Source organism: Chiloscyllium punctatum, chromosome 2 (assembly GCF_047496795.1).
Source record: "Chiloscyllium punctatum isolate Juve2018m chromosome 2, sChiPun1.3, whole genome shotgun sequence".
Classification (NCBI taxonomy): domain Eukaryota; kingdom Metazoa; phylum Chordata; class Chondrichthyes; order Orectolobiformes; family Hemiscylliidae; genus Chiloscyllium; species Chiloscyllium punctatum.
In genome coordinates this window covers 14571605-14590612 of record NC_092740.1, presented here as the reverse complement: position 1 = coordinate 14590612, position 19008 = coordinate 14571605, and the positions used below count along the sequence as shown (strand labels likewise).

At 40.1% G+C, this 19008-nt stretch overlaps 1 protein-coding gene across 2 annotated transcripts in view; it reads right to left on the bottom strand.

Annotated features, from left to right (window-relative positions):
- fam193a (family with sequence similarity 193 member A) overlaps positions 1-19008 on the bottom strand; it is a 230067-nt gene that overhangs the window by 72871 nt on the left and 138188 nt on the right. For both annotated transcript variants that reach the window (XM_072593910.1, XM_072593918.1), the window contains exons 5-6: positions 9842-10009; positions 6121-6349 (exon numbers count right to left, since the gene is read on the bottom strand). In XM_072593910.1, coding sequence (XP_072450011.1) covers positions 6121-6349; positions 9842-10009 — 397 coding nt within the window. The remainder of the gene's footprint in view (positions 1-6120; positions 6350-9841; positions 10010-19008) is intronic.

Below are 19008 nucleotides of genomic sequence, written 5' to 3'. Positions count from 1 at the left end.
TGTTTGTGTTGTATGACTATGATCTCAATTCTGTTTGTGGGAGTTACTGATGCATTTCCTACATTACAATAGCAATTGCAAATACGTAGTCAATTGAGAGTCACTTTGAGCCACCACAGTCTTGAAAGACACTATTGAAATACATTTCATATTTGAGCGTAAATAGTGTTCCCAGATTAGCTGTAGCCAACATCCTGTCAATTATAGCAATCGAACCTGTTCAAATTTGTACCATATCAAAATAATTTAACTTTTATGAAATATTAATTTGTGAAATGTTCATAAGCAATCTAAATAGTTTAGGCCCATATTGCAGAGGCATTTTGCAATGAGTGTTTGGGAGTAAAATGAAAGAAGGGAACTGCAACTTTCTGCTTTGGTGGATCAATCTATTCTGTTGACATGTTTTATGTGAAGGGAGACATTCTGTTCATAACAATACATCAGAATTGGCGAATAATATACCAAGGGTAGGGCCAAATGGTCCCTCACTAATTAGAGAAAATCTTGTGATTTGGTGCCTATTATTTGTTCATGGATATGGGTACTGCTGGCTGGGCCAGCATTTATTGCCCATCACTAATTGCCTAGAAAGCGGAGTCAACCAAATTGCAGGTCTGGAGTCATGTGGAGGTCGGACCAGATAAGGACAGACTTACTTTCCTAAAAGGATATTAGTGAGCCAGGTAGGTTTTTTCCTTATTAAGAGATGAAATTGGTTGCTATTAAGCAATCGCTTTATTCCAAATATTTACTGAAATCAATTTTCACCAATTTCCATGGTGGAATTCAAGTGTATGACTCAGAGCATTGGCCTGGGTGCCTTGTCTGTTACTCCTGTGGTATTACCATGAAGCCACTGCCTTCGCCAAAATTATATTGCAGGGAGAAATTGGACCAAAGATTTCCAGTCCAGCATCTACACTGAAAACACTTTTTTTTTCCATAAAAAGCAGAAGAGTGCATTAATTAAACCAAAACAATGTCTTTATGGCTGGAGCAATGCTGCAGAACTTTTCAGATCTTGAAAGTAGAGTTGATGCAAAAGATCAGCCACAATTTTCGAATGGTGAAGGGGACTCAAGGGCTTGAACTTCACTACTGCTACTAACTCACAGGACCTGTTGTACTCGTGAAGGTTGCTGGGGAAAGGAAAGCAATTTTGAGGAACAGTAGTGAGTATCAGCCTGTCACTAAACCTCCCTGGCATATAATGACATTTGCAATTTTTGAGAAGAATTGTAGCTCAGATTGAGGCTCTGGTTGTAAGTTTGCTCGCTGAGCTGGAAGGTGTGTTTTCAGACGTTTCATCGTCATATTAGGTAACATCATCAGTGAGCCTCCGCTGAAGCACTGGTGTTATGTCCAACTTTTTATTTGTGTTTCTTGGTTTCTTAAGGTGGCTGATATTTCCAGTTCTTTTTCCTCAGGGGACGGAAGATGGGGTCCAAATCGATGTGTTTATTGAAGTTCTGGTTAGAATGCCAGTCATCTAGGAATTCCTGTCCATGTCTCTGTTAGCTTGTCCAATGATGGGTGTGTTAGAGGAAACCTACAACACCATCAACAATATCCTTACTGGCATAATATTCACAAAAGAGGAAGAGAACGATAACAGACTCCCATTCCTAGGTGTCACAGTAGAACAAACACAGACCAAATACTTAACTCGAGAAGCAATCACCACAAAACCCACCAACTGAGCTGCATCAGGACATTATTTCAACGAGCCACAGCATACTGCAACACCCAGGAACTATGAACAGCTGAAGAAAAATACCTATACAGCGTATTCAGGAAAAATTGATATCCAATAAGCCCAGTCTGCAGATTTCTCAACAACAAACTCAAACAAGCAGACACAACATGCCCAGAACCTCTAACCACATTACCTTACATCAAAGGCACCTCTGAAATGACTTCCAGACTACTCAGACCCCTTGGCATCATGGTAGCCCACAAACCTATAAAACAATTGAACAGTAGCTGACGAACCAAAAGGACCCTAAACAAACAACCAGCAAAATGAATGCCATTTACAAAATACCATGCAAGGACTGTAACAGACACTACACTGGCCAAACAGGGAGAAAACTTGCCACCAGGATAAACAAACACCAACTAGCCACCAAAAGATGTGATCCACTATTACTAATATCCTTACATACAGACGAAAAATGACCCCACTTTGACTGGGACAGCACATCCATTGGAGGACAAGCGAAACAGAGACACGCACAGGAATTTCTAGAGGTCTGGCAATTTAACCGGAACTATCAGTAAACACACCGATTCTGACCCCATCTACCATCCTCTGAGAAAAAGAAACGGAAATTATATCAGCCACCTGAAGAAACCATGACACAAATAGAAAGTGGGATGTAACACCAGCATTTCACTGGAGGCTCACTGATGAGGTTATCTAATATTGTGATGAAACATTTGAAAAAAGCCTTTCAGCTCTGTGAGCAAACTTATAACCAGAATATAATGACCTGTTAGCTGCTTTCTACCAGTCTGATGGATTGTACCAATGCTTTGTCACTTGATTTCCCAGTCTTGGAAGAAAGGAAACTGAAGTGGCTTGCGTATTGTTGTTTAACAGGGTCAACTTAATCTTCAAAAAAATTTGGTACTTAGCCAGTAAGACTAATTATTTGCTCAGGCACATCCATATGTGACATAAAGGCTATTAGTGCAGATTAGTGCATCCAGGTGTCACTATTTGATAACAGGAAAATGCCAACACCATCTATGACCAGCATGCATTGTCCTGACCAATGGCTAGAAGTTTGACAACAGTAACTACAGTAGCCAATACAGACAATTTTCAATGCTTGCAAACTTCATGTTTGGCACTTGTGACAGAAAAAGATTCTGCCACAGATCGGCGTCTACATAGTGCATCTTTTGCTGATGTATGAAGACAGCGCATCGGAATTGGATTTTGTTTTGCTCTTCCTCCTTTCATAGATGGAAGAATGCTGAATGAGTGGGATTGAAGGGTAAATAGCGCAATTTCTCACAGTCAAAAGTTAGTTTAGAATAGTTGGGAACTAGGAGAAGTATCAAGGCTTGGTTTATGCACTGAAATCTTAAACTTAATTCTGCAAGCCCCCGGTTTATCCTACCTGTAGAACATGTTAAACAACTGTATACTCGTAAATGCTACAATGAAACTTTAGAATTGAATGGATTCGGTCACTGATCTATCCGAGACTTAAATCTAACCAAATCTTTAAATCTTTTGAAATACTGTGTGTAATTCCGGTTTCCCTGCTATAAGAAACATTATATAAAATTTGAAAGGGTTCAGAAAAGGTTTACAAGGATTTTGCTCGGGTTGGAGGGTTTGAGCTATAGGGAGAGGCTGAATAGACTGGGGCTGTTTTCCCTGGAGTTTCAGAGGCTGAGGGGGACCTTAAAAGTTCATAAAAATCATGAGAGGCATAGATAGGGTAAATAGATGTGGTCTTTTGCCTGGGGTGGGAGAGTCCAAAACTAGAGGGCAGACACTTAAGGTGAGGGGGGAAAGACTTAAAAGGGTCCTAAGGGGGGGGCAGCTTTTTCATGCAGAGGGTGGTGCTTGTGTGGGAATGAGCTGCCAGAGGAAGTGGAGGAGGCAGGTACAATTACAACATTTATAAGGCATCTGAATGGGTATATGAATGGGAGGGTTTAGAGGGATATAGGTCAAATGCTTGCAAACGGGACTAGATTAATTTAGGATATTTGGTCAGTATGGATATGTTGGACCGAAAGGTCTGTTTCCATGCTGTACAGCTATATGATTTGATAACCAAAAAGTGAGGAATTAAACTTAAGGAAAAATTAGGACAAGCTGCAAAAGATCGATGTCCAAATTGCCTTACCAGAGAATTCAGTCATGATCTAATTATATTTTCCCAGTTTGACTCCATCTCCCTTTGTAACCTTACCAAACTGAAAACTGTTTTAGTTACCCCAAAATCTACAGACTTCTCAGAGGAGTGTTCCAGATTTCGACTATTCTGTGTGAAATTGTTTGCCCTATTTCTCTCCTGATTGGCTTAGCTCCAATTCTAATACTATTTTCCATCCAGAGGCAAAAAGTTCTTCTGGATCAGTATCACTCCCGGTGAAGGATTAGAAGACATTAGGGACAATACTGAAAATATTCACGAGAAAGTTTCATGTCCTTTGAACCAATCTCCTGATCAGGTCTGCTCTCAACCTTCTTTGAAAATTTTCCAATATTTCCTTTTAAATCATAAGAGATCTGGCCATAGTAGACAGTGCGAAACCAATCACATTGGAGGGAATATCAAGAAGCAGAGGGCACTGACTTAAGATGATTAACAAAAGAAAGAGATAGTATGACATGAGAAGACTTTTGCAGTGAATGTTTAGAATTCAAAATGCATTGTGTGTTGGAGGCAGAGGCTTATAAAATCATGAGGGGCATGGATAGGATAAATAGACAAAGTCTTTTCCCTGGGATGGGGGAAGTCCAGAACTAGAGGGCATAAGTTTGAAGTGAGAGGGCAAAGGTATAAAAGGGACCTAAGGGACAATCTTTTCACGCTGGGGGTAGTGCATGTATGGAATTGGCTGCCAGAGGAAGTGGTAGAGCCATTTATTTAAGTTACAACATTTAAATAGCATCTGGGTGGGTATATGAATAGGAAGGGTTTAGAAGGATGTGGGCCAAATAGGATTAGCTTAATTTAAGATTTCTGGTCAGCATGGATGAGTTGGACCAAAGGGTGTTTCCTTGATGTATATCTTGATGAGAATGCTATGTTTAACAGGGAAAGCATTTGAGTTTGAATCATTGTCAAGAGAAGTTAAATCATGAGAGGATAGGAAAACAGCAACCATGTTTACTAGCACAGATTCGATGTGCCAAAGGGTCTCTTGCCATGTAATATACACCACTACTTTTATAGTATGAAATGACAGATCAGACAAAGTTAAACTCTATCTGACTTAAAAAAAAAGCAGATCTGCACAATGCAAAAAAGGGATCCAGTCAAAATAAACTGAGTTAAAAACAGAAGATAAACATGCATCAAAAAGATCACTTTGTATTCTAAGAGAAGATCAAAAAAATTGGAAGCCGAGTCACTGATTATTTTAGACAGAGCTAGATCGATTCCTGATAAGCAATGGGTGAAAGGCTAATTGGAATGGGTGGAAATGTGAAGTAGTCAGGTCAGCTATTATTTAATTGTATGGCAGAGCAGGTTCAAAGGCTGAATGGCCCACTCCTGATACATCGGTTCATACGAGTCAAAAATAGGAAATAAATTCCGAATGGAGAAAAAAAGTGAAAAAAAAACCAAAAGAAGAAAGATTTAATATCATATCAACCTTCAGTTCAAAAGGGTTCAACAATCTCTTCTGCTAAGTGACTGATGAGCAGAAATGGTTAACTTCCACCATATTTTGATTAAAGCCCTTGTTAATTCTGGATCTCTCATTTAATGTCCTCTTAAATGTTTCTATTCTGGTGAAAGAAGTTCCAGTTGCTCATGTCTCATAAGTACATCTTATCCCTGGTATCAGCTCAGTGAAACTCTGGCACATCCTTCAAAGCTTTCCAAAAACAAGACATGCAAAACTGGATAAAATATTCTCACTACAGCCCTGTTAACAAGTACTGTTCAGTAGTCTCTTACTGCTTTACTGTTATGCGCCAACTTTCTCATTTTTGTCTATTGTTTAAACATTTATGTATCTGTACCCCAAGACTTTCTCCTCCTAAACACATTTATTATATTACCGTTGTATGTTTGACACTTTGCATTTCCTCCTGAAATCAAATTTCATCTAACATTTATGCCCAATTTGTTAATCTGCCTCAGGTTTGCAGAATTCACTGTGTTCTACATCATGAACTACAATTCCTAATTTGCAAATGCTGCAATTTCGGCTCAGTTCGAAAATATTACGCGAAATAACTGTTGAACATTTCAGCAATAAACAATTTTTAGGAATAAATACTGTCTTTGGACTGATTCTGAAGTCCTTGGAGGTCTTCACACATTTGTGATGCTTTTCTGACCTTCATAGAGGTGGGTAATAGGCCTGATAAATTGATGCAGAGTATTGTGGCAATAGCTTGTTCTTGTAACTTACCAGTGTAATGAGGAAGGTGCTGATTGTGCGAGCAGCTTGACAGAGTGCGCTGTATTCCTCCAATAAGAGTGAGATGAACTGATGAGCCTGTGGTGGGCCCTGCGCCACAGTTGTGACCTTGGACCCAAGTGACAGATGTCGGAGCAAGCGTACCTTCATTTCCAAAACATACTCTCTGGCCTGCTGTTCTAAACGTTGGTATAGCTGGTAGGGGTCCCGTTCACATAACCTAAGGCCAAGGAAACAAATAAAAAAGACAGCACGTTAAACATCTACAAGTCTCCATTTTCACATTAAAAACAAAACTATATATGTGTATAAAAATAATTAAGACTACTCCAGCAGGCATTCATAAATCAGGAATACAGTCAAGTGAGGGGGTACAGTGTAAGCCTCGTGACATATTACATCTCATTCACAACACATGCGAGTTAATGTTTTGGTTTAGCGACTTCCAATGCAAAGTACCTTTTGTGCTATGCATAACTTTATTTTGTATGGTGTTCTATATCACTTAATGTAATTATCTACGATAATTAAAATTTGTCATAAGCAAATGGAGTTTAACAGAGTTAATCATTCGAGTGGAGAACAGCAGGAAGAGAAATCCAAATTTATGCAAGCCCAAACTGATCAAACGTTGCTACAAAGTTTAATGACTTCCATATCAACAGAGCACAAAAGTATTCAAGGGCTCGGTTTCCACTACCTTAACAGGAGGAGTTCCAAAGTCTCATGACCCTCGAAAATTTTCTCATCTGCTTGAATGGATGAACCCCGATTTTAAAACAGGGCTCCTAACTCTTGATTCTCTTAGAAGAACAATATCCTTTCCACTCTGACCATGCCAAGATGGTCCCAAATCTTCTATGTTTCAATCAAGTCACTGTTTACTCCTCTGAACTCAAGTGGATAGAAGTCTATTTTCCTTTTCTTCATAAGGCTACGCTCTGGTAAACCTTGGGTAAATTGCTTTGAAAGCATTTATATCCTTAATGAGGAAAACCAATATCATACACAGTACTCAGACACAGTGACCTGCATGAGTGAAGCATATCTCCCTACTTTTATATTCAATTCCTCTTGGGGGGGAAAAAAAATCTGTTAACTTGCTTATTACTTGCTGTATTGGCATGCCAGCTTTGTGATTCATGCACTAGAACACTCAGATTCCACTGCACTTGGGAGCTCAGCAATCTCTTACCATTTAGATCATATGCTTTTTTATTCTATCAACCAAAATTGACAATTTCAGTTTCACTTATTCCCAGATTGTATTCTTTCATTTTTACCAACTGGATAAAGAGGAACCTGTAGATGCACTATACTAGGATTTCTAGAAAGCATTTCACAACATTTTACATCAAAGGTTATTGTGGAAAATAAAAGCTCATTTCGTAGGGATACCATATTTACATGGAAAGATGATTGCCTGATTATCACAAAACAGTAGGCATGACTGGTGTGATGGGTAGGATGTGGTGAATAGACTTCCAAAGGGGTCTGAAACCAAAAGAGAAAATGCTAGAAAATCTCAGCAGGTCTGGCAGCATCTGTAAGGAGAGAAAAGAGCTGACGTTTCGAGTCTAACTGACCGTATGTCAAACCTTCGACAAAGGATCAGTTTGACTTGAAACATCAGTTCTTTTCTCTCCTTACAGATGCTGCCAGACCTGAGATTTTCCAGCATTTTCTCTTTTGGTTTCAGATTCCAGCATCTGCAGTAATTTGCATTTATCCAAAGGGATCTGAGCTGGCTGTCATCTTCATACAATTTGCATCAACGGCTTAGGTGAGGGGAGGAAAAGCACGATAGTTAAATTGTCAGACAACACCAATTTAGGTAGAAATGTATATTGTGAGGAAGACTCAAGAAAGTTGTGGACAAATGTTGACAAGCTGAGAGTGGATAAAAAAAATCAGGCAGATAGCGTATAATGTGGGAAAAGGTAAAGATTCTGACTTGGGCAGGAATTTAAAAAATGCAAAATTCGAATTAAATGAAGAACGAATGTAGAATTCCAAGGTGCAGAGATATTTAGCTTTTCTGGTGCATGAGTTGCAATAAGTTAGGATGTAGGTCAACATGAAATCAAAAGGATTATAGGAACATTATCCTTTACTCTAAAAGGAACTGAAATAAAGATACAAGGAAGGACGTTGTGCTTCATTCTACAGGGCATTGGTGAGATCAGCAGAAATATTTGCGCAGTTTTGTTCTCCTTATTTAAGGAAAGGTATAAATACACTGCAGGCGGTACAGAAATGGTTTGGGGGATTGATACCTGGAATGAGCAGGTTGTTAGAAGGATAACTTGGACTGGATGCCTTGTTTGGACTTGAGTTTAGAAGATTGAGAGGTGACTTGGGTTGAAGTGGTGAGATCCAGAATGGCATGAAAAAGATATTTTCTCTACTGGGTCAGTCCAGAACTTAGGGACACTTTTAAAAGTTACGGGTCACTCCCTTTTAAGACAGATGAGATTTTCCTTTTCTCTCAGAGGATTGTGCAGGTCTGGAACTCTTTGCTTCAGGTGCTGCTGGAGGCAGGATCATGGAATATTTTTAAAATAGAAATCGATAGATTCTCGTTAAGCAGAGGAATGAATGAATTGGGGATGGCTAGGAGTATGCATGATCTTATTGAATGGCAGAGCAGGTTCATGGGGCTGAATGGTCTACTTCTGATCCTATTTCAGATGTTCACTCACTTAATTCTTCTATACCTTTTTGCAGCCTCGTGTCACCTTCACAACTACCATCTACTTAGCTTTGTGTCATCAATTTGGCAACCATACTCTGCAACCCTTCATCCAAGTCAATTGTACAAATTATATAAACATGCGAGATCCCTGCAGAACATTACTCATTACATCTTGCAAGCCTGAAAAAGACTATACTTCAAATCTATTCTTCTACTCATTAGCCAGCCGACCTTCTGGACAAACCTATTCTTGTCCCTACATCGCAAGCTTTTATTTCCTACACAACTTTTGATGTGGCACTTCATCCAATAAAGCGTATCCATTGGTTCCCCTTTATCTGTAGCAGTGGTTATTTCCTCAAAGAACATCAAATAGGTTGGTTAAACACAATTTCACATTCACAAAATCAAATTGACTTGTACCCAATTATCTTGAATTTACCCAAGTGCCATGTTATAACTTATTTAATAGATTCTAATATTCATTCTTTCTTACAGATGTTAAGCTAACTGGCCTGCAGTTTCCTGCTTTCATTCTTGAATGAAGGATTCACATTTGTTAATTTCTAATTTAATGGGACCTTTCCTAAAATAGAGAGATTTTTGAAAACTAAAACTACTTAATTAACTATCTCACTAGCCACTTCTTTTAAGACCCTTGACATTTTCAACAAGTATACCTAATTCAATCATTAAATGAGCATTCATAAAACAAAAAACATTGAACAGGAAGAGAACAAGGTTCTGCCTTTTCTGTTCTTTGGATCTCTTCCTTTGAATCTTTAGAAATTACTTGGTAATGCCTTGGTTAACATTCACAGAGAAATGGCACAACATTTAAAGATGTACATAAGCAAATGTAGCATCCCAAATTAAATCTTCCAACTTGTCTTTTGTATAGTATTTTCAATGGCTCCGCCTTGGATTGGTCAACCATCCAATGGATTTTTAAAAAGGGTTTTTCATACAACTATAGGGATTTCCACAATACATTTTCATAAATTATTAACCACCTACCTGTCTACCAGTTCTTTCATTCCCTCCTTATCTGGCACCAATGATTGATCCTGATCATCAGCTAACGGTGTCCCAGCTTGGCGATAAATACATCGAACCATGTATCGTACCTCTGACCAATAATGCTGAAGCTGTTGAGATTCACGCTCGTTCTCTGCTGATATTTCTCTGCAAAAGGAAATATTCAGTAAATATTATCTCGCTCTTCAAGGACAAAATATTCACAATTTTAAGCAACCACTTCCTTGAAACAACTCCTGTTCACAAAACAGAGCCTACACACTGATTAAACTGTGTCTTCAAGCTACTAAGAGGCACGTAAATTTGGAGCTAGGCAGCTTAGAAGCAACGTCAGGAGCATATCCTCACATTAAGAGTAGTGGACATTCAAAATATACTCCTCCAAACTGCTATTGAGACCATTAACAGTGAAAATGTCAAAATTGAGATCACCTTGTCTTTATGAGGTGATAATATTAAAGGTTATTGAATCCAAACCAGGTAAATGAAATTAAAATACACATTTGATCTTGAGTTTAAGGAGTGCGTATACACTCCTGTTTTTAATTTCCTGTTCACATTAGAACAAATTGCAGTTATTGAATCAAATTCTGTAACTTGTAAAGCTACTCTAAAATTGATTACTTGCTCTTGCTCGTGAAGATGCAGAGGAAATATCCAATTTTCCCATTCATCATTCCCATTCCAGCAATGATCTTTATTTTTCTAACCACAACTCCACCTTCATATCTGCCACCCATTCAGGATCGTAGGCACTCAGACGTACCTCCACATAAACACCTATTCTCTGCACATAAGCTTGAACAAAATTATCACCAAACTATTCCACTACAGAAGTCATCACTATAAAGTCAAACCTATCCTTAAATAACATCCAAGTACGTAAATCTCCAGTATTTGAATTGGCAACTATTAGGCTGACAATTATTCAACTTGGCGAACATCAGATTCAAATTCAATGCTCCGGCTCACATTAACACCCACAGTAACTCTGATTATTGACAAATCAAGGAGTTATGCTGTATTTAAGGACAATTAAGTATTAAAGAAACTGAAGGAAAAAAATGCCTTGTACTCAAATAAGCAACACTGCCAAGTTACACACAACCTAATAAAAATCCACACATTTGGCTGTGAAGATTGGGAAACTGAAGATGTTGAACTGATTAAGAAAGAAATGCCACTTTCATTACCATGAAGTGGAGGAACAAGTTGGGAAGGGAGGAAGGAAGGACAAAAATGATACTTCCAAGAAGAATTGTAATATGATTAAATGTGGCTACCAATAGAAGCTGCTGGGCTAAAAAAGCTATTTCAACCTTGAGTTATGTGAAGGTCCCTCACTACCTTAACTTAATGAGGGTCTACAACATCATTGTCATGATCATTCTCAGTTTGTGAAACATTGGAAAATCTTTGATCCAATGCACTAACCTGTAACAACCTCAGTGTTTTTTATACCGATGACCCAAATCCATGCACAACCACATCTACACAAGTATTCTAGAACACAGTAATCGAGTCATCAGTGTTCTCTAAAAGCACACCACGATCACGTATTTACATTTCTGAAGGTACATAAAAATACAGACGAATCATTCAACTGTGTATTAAAAACAGGCAAATGACCATGAGATAGCCAATTTGCTGGGGCTGCAATGTAACAATGCATACTTGCAAGGACGGATCTCTGGCCTCAACTCTGTAAATGGTGTGCAACATTCATCAGTGAGGCAGAAGTCACTATTTTGAAGAGGGATAGATGAACTGAAAGCTACATAGCTCATGAAAGCACAAATATCAAGAGGTCATTCAGCCTTCTAGAGACTGTTCCACTGTTCATGGCAATTGGATTTCTAGCCTCAACTCCATCTTCATATCTGCCACCCATTCTCATCCCAATTTCCAGCAACCTGATCCACAACTTTGTGGGTTACAATGCTTCAGGTGCAGATCCAAGTTCCTTTTAAAACAGGTTTCAACCTCAGCTACTGAAAGCAGCAGCAAATTACGGGTACCAACTACCATTCAAGTGAGAAAGCTTTTTCTGGTAGAATCCTTTTATCAATCATCTGAAATAAACCTTTTTGCTCAGGAAAACATTCTGTTCAAACCCTTTCATTATTTTGTACATCTGACATAAGTTACTCTTCAATCTCCTGTGTTCTAAGGAAAACAACCCTAGCCTATGCAATCTTTCTTCTTTAAATTTCAATCTGTAATGTAGTCTCCCTGCAGCATTTACTGTGTTGACCAGAGCAGTATACAAAACTCAAGTGCAGGCCAATCAGTGTCTGATATAGTTCCAACATTATATCCCTGCTTTTGTGTTCAATACCTTGCCCAATGATAGAACGCATCCCAGATACCTTCTTATCTACCTTATCTACCTACCTTTCCCCTTAAATGGAGCTGTGGACACACCACATCAAAATGTTCTATAATTTCCTGATTATCTGTGTTCTAAACTCCAATATGTACAGGTCCAAACTTTTCAACTTTTCCATTTATGACAAGCTCTTCAACCCAGAAACTGAGCTGTTTCATACATGCACTTTGTGTACTAACCTTTTATGTGGTTCAATGCCTTATGAAAATCTAGGTGCACCACATCCATAGGTTAGAATTATAGAATCCCTACAGTGCAGTTAGAGGCCATTCAGCCCATCATGTCTCCACTGACCTTCCAGACACCATCCATCCTATCCTTACAGCCCTGCATTTACCGTGGCGCATTCGTGGATACTACAGCGCAATTTAGTATGGCCAATCCACCTAACCTGTCCTTCTTTGGACTGTGGGAGGAAACCAGAGTCCTAGCAGAAACCCATGCAGACACGGGGAGAACATGCAAGTTCCTCACAGACAACCATACAAGGCTGATATCAAACTCGGATCCCTGGTGGTGTGAGATGGGAGTGTTAACCACAGCCACCATGCCACGCCTCAGCTCCTCTTATCATTTCAAGGAATTCTAATAAATTAGTCAAATAATGATTCCACCAAAATTGGAGGTGTAGTGGACAGCGAAGGGGGTTACCTCAGATTACAACAGGATCTGGACCAGATGGGCCAGTGGGCTAAGTGGCAGATGGAGTTTAAATCAGATAAATGCAAGGTGGTGTATTTTGGGAAAGTAAATCTTAGCAGGACTTATACACTTAATGGTAAGGTCCTAGGGACCTTTGTTGCTGAACAAAGAGACCTGGAGTGCAGGTTCATAGCTCCTTGAAAGTGGAGTCGCAGATAGATAGGATAGTGAAGGCGGTATCTGGTATGCTTTCCTTTCCTTTATTGGTCAGAGTATTGAGTACAGGAGTTGGGAGGTCATGTTGCGGTTGTACAGGACATTGGTTAGGCCACTGTTGGAATATTGCGTGCAATTCTGGTCTCCTTCTTATCGGAAAGATGTTGTGAAACTTGAAAGGGTTCAGAAAAGATTCACAAGGATGTTGCCAGGGTTGGAGGATCTGAGCTACAGGGAGAGGGTGAACAGGCTGGGGCTGTTTTCCCTGGAGTGTCGGAGGCTGAGGGGTGACCTTCTAGAGAGGTTTACAAAATCATGAGGGGCATGGATAGGATAAATAGGCAAAGTCTTTTCCCTAGGGTCAGGGAGTCCAGAACTAGAGGGCATAGGTTTAGGGTGAGAGGGGAAAGATATAAAAGAGACCTAAGGGGCAACTTTTTCACGCAAAGGGTGGCACATGTATGGAATGAGCTGCCAGAGGATGTGGTGGAGGCTGGTACGATTGCAACATTTAAGAGACATTTGGATGTGTATATGAATAGGAAGGGGTTGGAGGGATATGGGCCAGGTGCTGGCAGGTGAAACGAGAATGGGTTGGGATATCTGGTCGGCATGGACGGGTTGGACCAAAGGGTCTGTTTCCATGCTGCACATCTCTATGACTCTCACAAAACATGTTGATTCTGCCTCATTGGATTAGGTTTCCGAAATTGTCTTGCAATAACTGCCCAACTGCCTAACATTTTCCTAGAACAGGTGTACGGTTAAATGGTTTGTAGCTTACTGCTCTGTCTCCCTCCTTTAGTTCAAAAGAGGGACTCAGTGATTTTCTAAAACTGCAACTTCAATTCTAATACACAGGGTCCATAAGACCATATGAAATAGGAGTGCAAGTAAGGCCATTCAATCATGGCTGATGGGCATTTCAATGCCACTTACCCGCACTCTCCCATATCCCTTAATTCCTTGCGAGATTAAGAATTTATCAATTCCTGCCTTGAAGACATTTAACATCCCAGCCTCCACTGCGCTCCTTAGCAGTGAATTCCACAGGCCCACCACTCTCTGGCTGAAGAAATGTCTCCCCATTTCCGTTTTAAAGTGACACCCACTAATTCTAAGGCTGTGCCCATGAGTCCTAGACTCCCCACCGGACAGAAACAATTTCCCAGCATCCACCCTGTCTAAGCCATGCATTACCTTACAAGTTTCATTAGCTTTCCCCCCAACCTTCTGAACTCTAATGAATACAATCCCAGGATCAACAGACAATAGGTGCAGGAGTAGGCCGTTCTGCCCTTCGAGCCTACACCACCATTCAATATGATCATGGCTGATCATCCTTAATCAGTATCCTGTTCCTGCCTTATCTCCATAACACTTGATTCCACTATCCTTGAGAGCTCTATCCAACTCTTTCTTAAATGAATCCAGAGACTGGGCCTCCACTGCCCTCTGGGGCAGAGCATTCCACACAGCCACCACTCTCTGGGTGAAGAAGTTTCTCCTCATTTCTGTCCTAAATGGTCTATCCCGTATTTTTAAGTTGTGTCCTCTGGTTCGGCACTCACCCATCAACGGAAACATGTTTCCTGCTGCCAGAGTGTCCAATCCTTTAATAATCTTATATGTCTCAATCAGATCCCCTCTCAGTCTTCTAAACTCAAGGGTATACAAGCCCAGTCGCTCCAGTCTTTCAGTGCAAGGTAGTCCCGCCATTCCAGGAATTGACCTCGTGAACCTACGCTGCACTCCCTCAATAGCCAGAACGTCTTTTCTCAAATTTGGAGACCAGAACTGCACACAGTACTCCTGCAGGGCCCTGTACAGCTGCAGAAGAACCTCTTTGCTTCTATACTCAATCCCTCTTGTTATGAAGGCCAGCATGCTATTACCTTCTTCACTACCTGCTGTACCTACATGCTTACCTTCATTGACTGGTGTACAAGACCACTCAGATCTCTCTGTACTGCCCCTTTACCTAAATTGATACCATTTAGGTAGTAATCTGTCTTCCTGTTCTTGCCACCAAAGTGGATAACCATACATTTATCCACATTAAACTGCATCTGCCATGCATCTGACCACTCACCTAACTTGTCCAGGTCACCCTTTAATCTCCTAACATCCTCCTCACATTTCACCCTGCCACCCAGCTTAGTATCATCAGCAAATTTGCTAATGTTATTACTAATACCATCTTCTCGATCATTAATATATATTGTAAAAAGCTGTGGTCCCAGTACTGATCCCCGCGGTACCCCACTGGTCACTGCCTGCCATTCCGAAATGGAGCCGTTTATCACTACACTTTGTTTCCTGTCAGCCAACCAACTTTCAATCCAAGTTAGTACTTTGCCCCCAATACCATGCGCCCTAATTTTGCTCACTAACCTCCTATGTGGGACTTTATCAAAAGCTTTCTGAAAGTCCAGGTACATTACATCTACTGGATCACCCTCGTCCATCTTCAGAGTTACATCCTCAAAAATTCCAGAAGATTAGTCAAGCGTGATTTCCCCTTCATAAATCCATGCTGACTCTGACCTATCCTGTTACTACTATCCAGATGTGTCGTAATTTCATTCTTTATAATAGACTCCAGCATCTTTCCCACCACTGAGGTCAGACTAACTGGTCTATAATTTCCTGCTTTCTCTCTCTTAAAAAGTGGTACAACATTAGCCACCCTCCAATCCACAGGAACTGATCCCGAATCTATTGAACTCTAGAAAATAATCACCAACGCATCCACGATTTCTCGAGTCACCTCCTTCAGTATCCTGGGATGTAGACCATCAGGCCCCGGGGACTTATCAACCTTCAGACCTAACAGTCTCTCCAACACCAATTCTTGGCAAATATAAATTCCCTTAAGTTCAGGTCCTTCAGCCACTGTTACCTCAGGGAGATTGCTTGTGTCTTCCCCAGTGAATACAGATCTGAAGGACCAATTCAATTCTTCTGCCATTTCTTTGTTCCACGTAATATATTCCCCTGTTTCTGTCTTCAAGGGCCTAATTTTAGTCTTAACCATTTTTTTGCCTTTCACATACCTAAAAAAACTTTTACTATCCTCCTTTATATTCTTGGCCAGTTTACCTTTGTACCTCATTTTTTTTCTGCATATTTCCTTCTTAGTAATCCTCTGTTGTTCTTTAAAAGCTTCCCAGTCCTCTGTTTTCCCACTGATCTTTGCTATGTTGTACTTTTTCTCTTTTAACTTTATATGTTTCTTAACTTCCCTCGTCAGCCATGGCCACCCATGCCTCCTCCTAGGATCTTTCTTCCTTTTTGGAATGAACTGATCCTGCATTATACACAAATATCCGCCATTGTCCCTCCACTGTCATCCCTACTAAGGTATTGCACCATTGAACTTTGGCCAGCTCCTCCTTCATAACTCCATAGTTCCCTTTATTCAACAGAAATATTGTCACTTCCGATTATACCCTCTCCCTCTCAAATTGCAGACTGAAGCTTATTGTATTATGGTCACTACTTCCCAATGGCTCCTTCATTTTGAGGTCCCTGACCAATTCTGGTTCGTTGCATAATACCAGATCCAGAATTGCCTTCTCCCTGGTCGGCTCCAGCACCAGCTGTTCTAAGAATCCATCTCGGAGGCACTCCACAAAGTCTCTTTCTTGAGGTCCAATACCATCCTGATTCTCCCAGTCTACCTGCATGTTGAAATCCCCCATAACAACTGTAGTAACATCTTTGCGACAAGCCAATTTCAGCTCCTGATTTAATTTACATCCGACATCCAGACTACTGTTTGGGGGCCTGTAGATAACTCCCAAGAGGGTCTTTTTACCCTTAGAATTTCTCAGCTCTATCCACACTGACTCTACATCCCCTGATTCTAGGTCCCCCCGCGCAAGGGACTGAATATCATCCCTTACCAACACGGCCACCCCACCCCCTCTGCCCGTCAGTCTGTCCTTACGATAGCACGTGTAGCCTTGAATATTCATTTTCCAGGCCCTGTCCACTTGAAGCCACGTCTCAGTTATCCCCACAATATCGTATCTGCCAATTTCCAAAAGAGCCTCAAGCTCATCCATCTTATTTCTAATGCTTCGTGCATTCATGTATAGTATTTTTAATTTGTTACTGCCCTCACCCTTCCCATCAACTCCTATTTCACTCAACCTTACAGCATGATCCTTTTGAGTTTTCTGCCTCATTGATAGTTGTCTTTCTTGACTTCCCTTGTTCTAACTTTCTCTTCAATTTCCTTCTTAAACATCCAGTTTGTCTCCCCCCCCCCCCCCCCCCCCGCTACTTAGTTTAAACGTAGCTGTGTTGCAGTAGCAAACCTGCCTGCCAGATTGCTGGTCCCGAACCTATTAAGGTGCAAACCGTCTCTCTTGTAGGATTTATGCTTACCACAAAACATAACCTCAGCTGTTCATCGCATGTTAGGCCTGTCATTCCAGGGATCATCCTTGTGAATCTCCGCTGTACATGCTCCAGTGCCAGTATGTCCTTCCTGAGGTGAGGGGCCCAAAACTGGACACCGTATTCTAAATGGGGCCTACCCGGAGCATTATAAAGTCTCAGTAGCACTTCACTGCTTTTATATCCCAACCGTCTTGAAATAAATGACATTACATTTGCTTTCTTAACCATGGACTCAATAAGGGTATTACGACCCAGTTTCTGCAAATTCCTTTAAAAGTAATGGCACAGACATTGAATGAGTATTAAGAATATTTACTAAAACTATAAATGACACAAGACAACATAATGGAAACATTTTTGTGAAAGCAATAAGGTTTAGAGAAGAATAAGAAGCAGAACTTCTAAATAAAGCCATCCATAACAGAGCAGTTTGCCTGATTGGCACCTTTGCCACTAGTCTCAAACATACACCTAATTTATCAATAACATATTGCTGCTGCAAAACATATATAATCTGTAGGATGCATTGTACTTGAATGACCTCTACCTCACAGTACAAAAGCAGCAATGATGTGGGAATACCATTATTTCCAAGTTGTCCTATCAAACAATAGAATATTCTGATATATTTCTGATATTACACTGACTGTTGGGCTATGTTCCAAGATGTCCCTATTTGACCCAATCATGGGATCACTGTAAAGATGGCAGCAATACATACCAAATGTTGCCTTCTCAAAGTGCCTGAGGAGTGCAATAAATCTCAACTATTAACTGTGGTATGTGACTGCTTTTGAAGTATGACATATCCACTGGCAGTAGTGAGTCTAGATCTGACTCAATCCATTATTATCAACATATCTTCCCCCATACACAAAAACATTATAAGTCTGGAAGCAAGTGGCCATACAATTAGATCATAGATAATACAACAGTGAGGACCAAAGCCCAAAGTATAATATCTCATTCAGGCAAATTTTAAATTAAACTAGGTTGAAATAAAATTATGTTCAACACAAAATGATTAGTTCAGGAATAATTGGAAACCTTAAGAGTTTCAATGAAACTATGTTAAGGTAACTAAACAAAAATAAGCTAATTCAACAAACAGCGAAAAGACAGGATGCAAAATGGGAATAAGAAAAACAACATAAAGCAGAAAAAAAAGGTGATAGAAAACACAACAGGTTAAAAATGGTAATCGTGTTTCGAACAGGACACTAGAGGGCTACACTGTGGAAGAGATATGCAGCACACTAATGAAACAATTTATTACTGTAATTATGTAAGGATTGGCTGTGGGAGGAATTCAATCTTTGAAGGATAATAGTAGAAGAGAAATTGAAAATGAAAGGCAAATAGCAAATTACTGAATGATTGCTTTAGAAAACTATTTAATTGACAGAAAAATACTGATTTATTATTCAATTACCACAGTGCATTGAATTTCAGAGAGGAATTTTAACTCTGCCTGCAGCAGATTCAACAA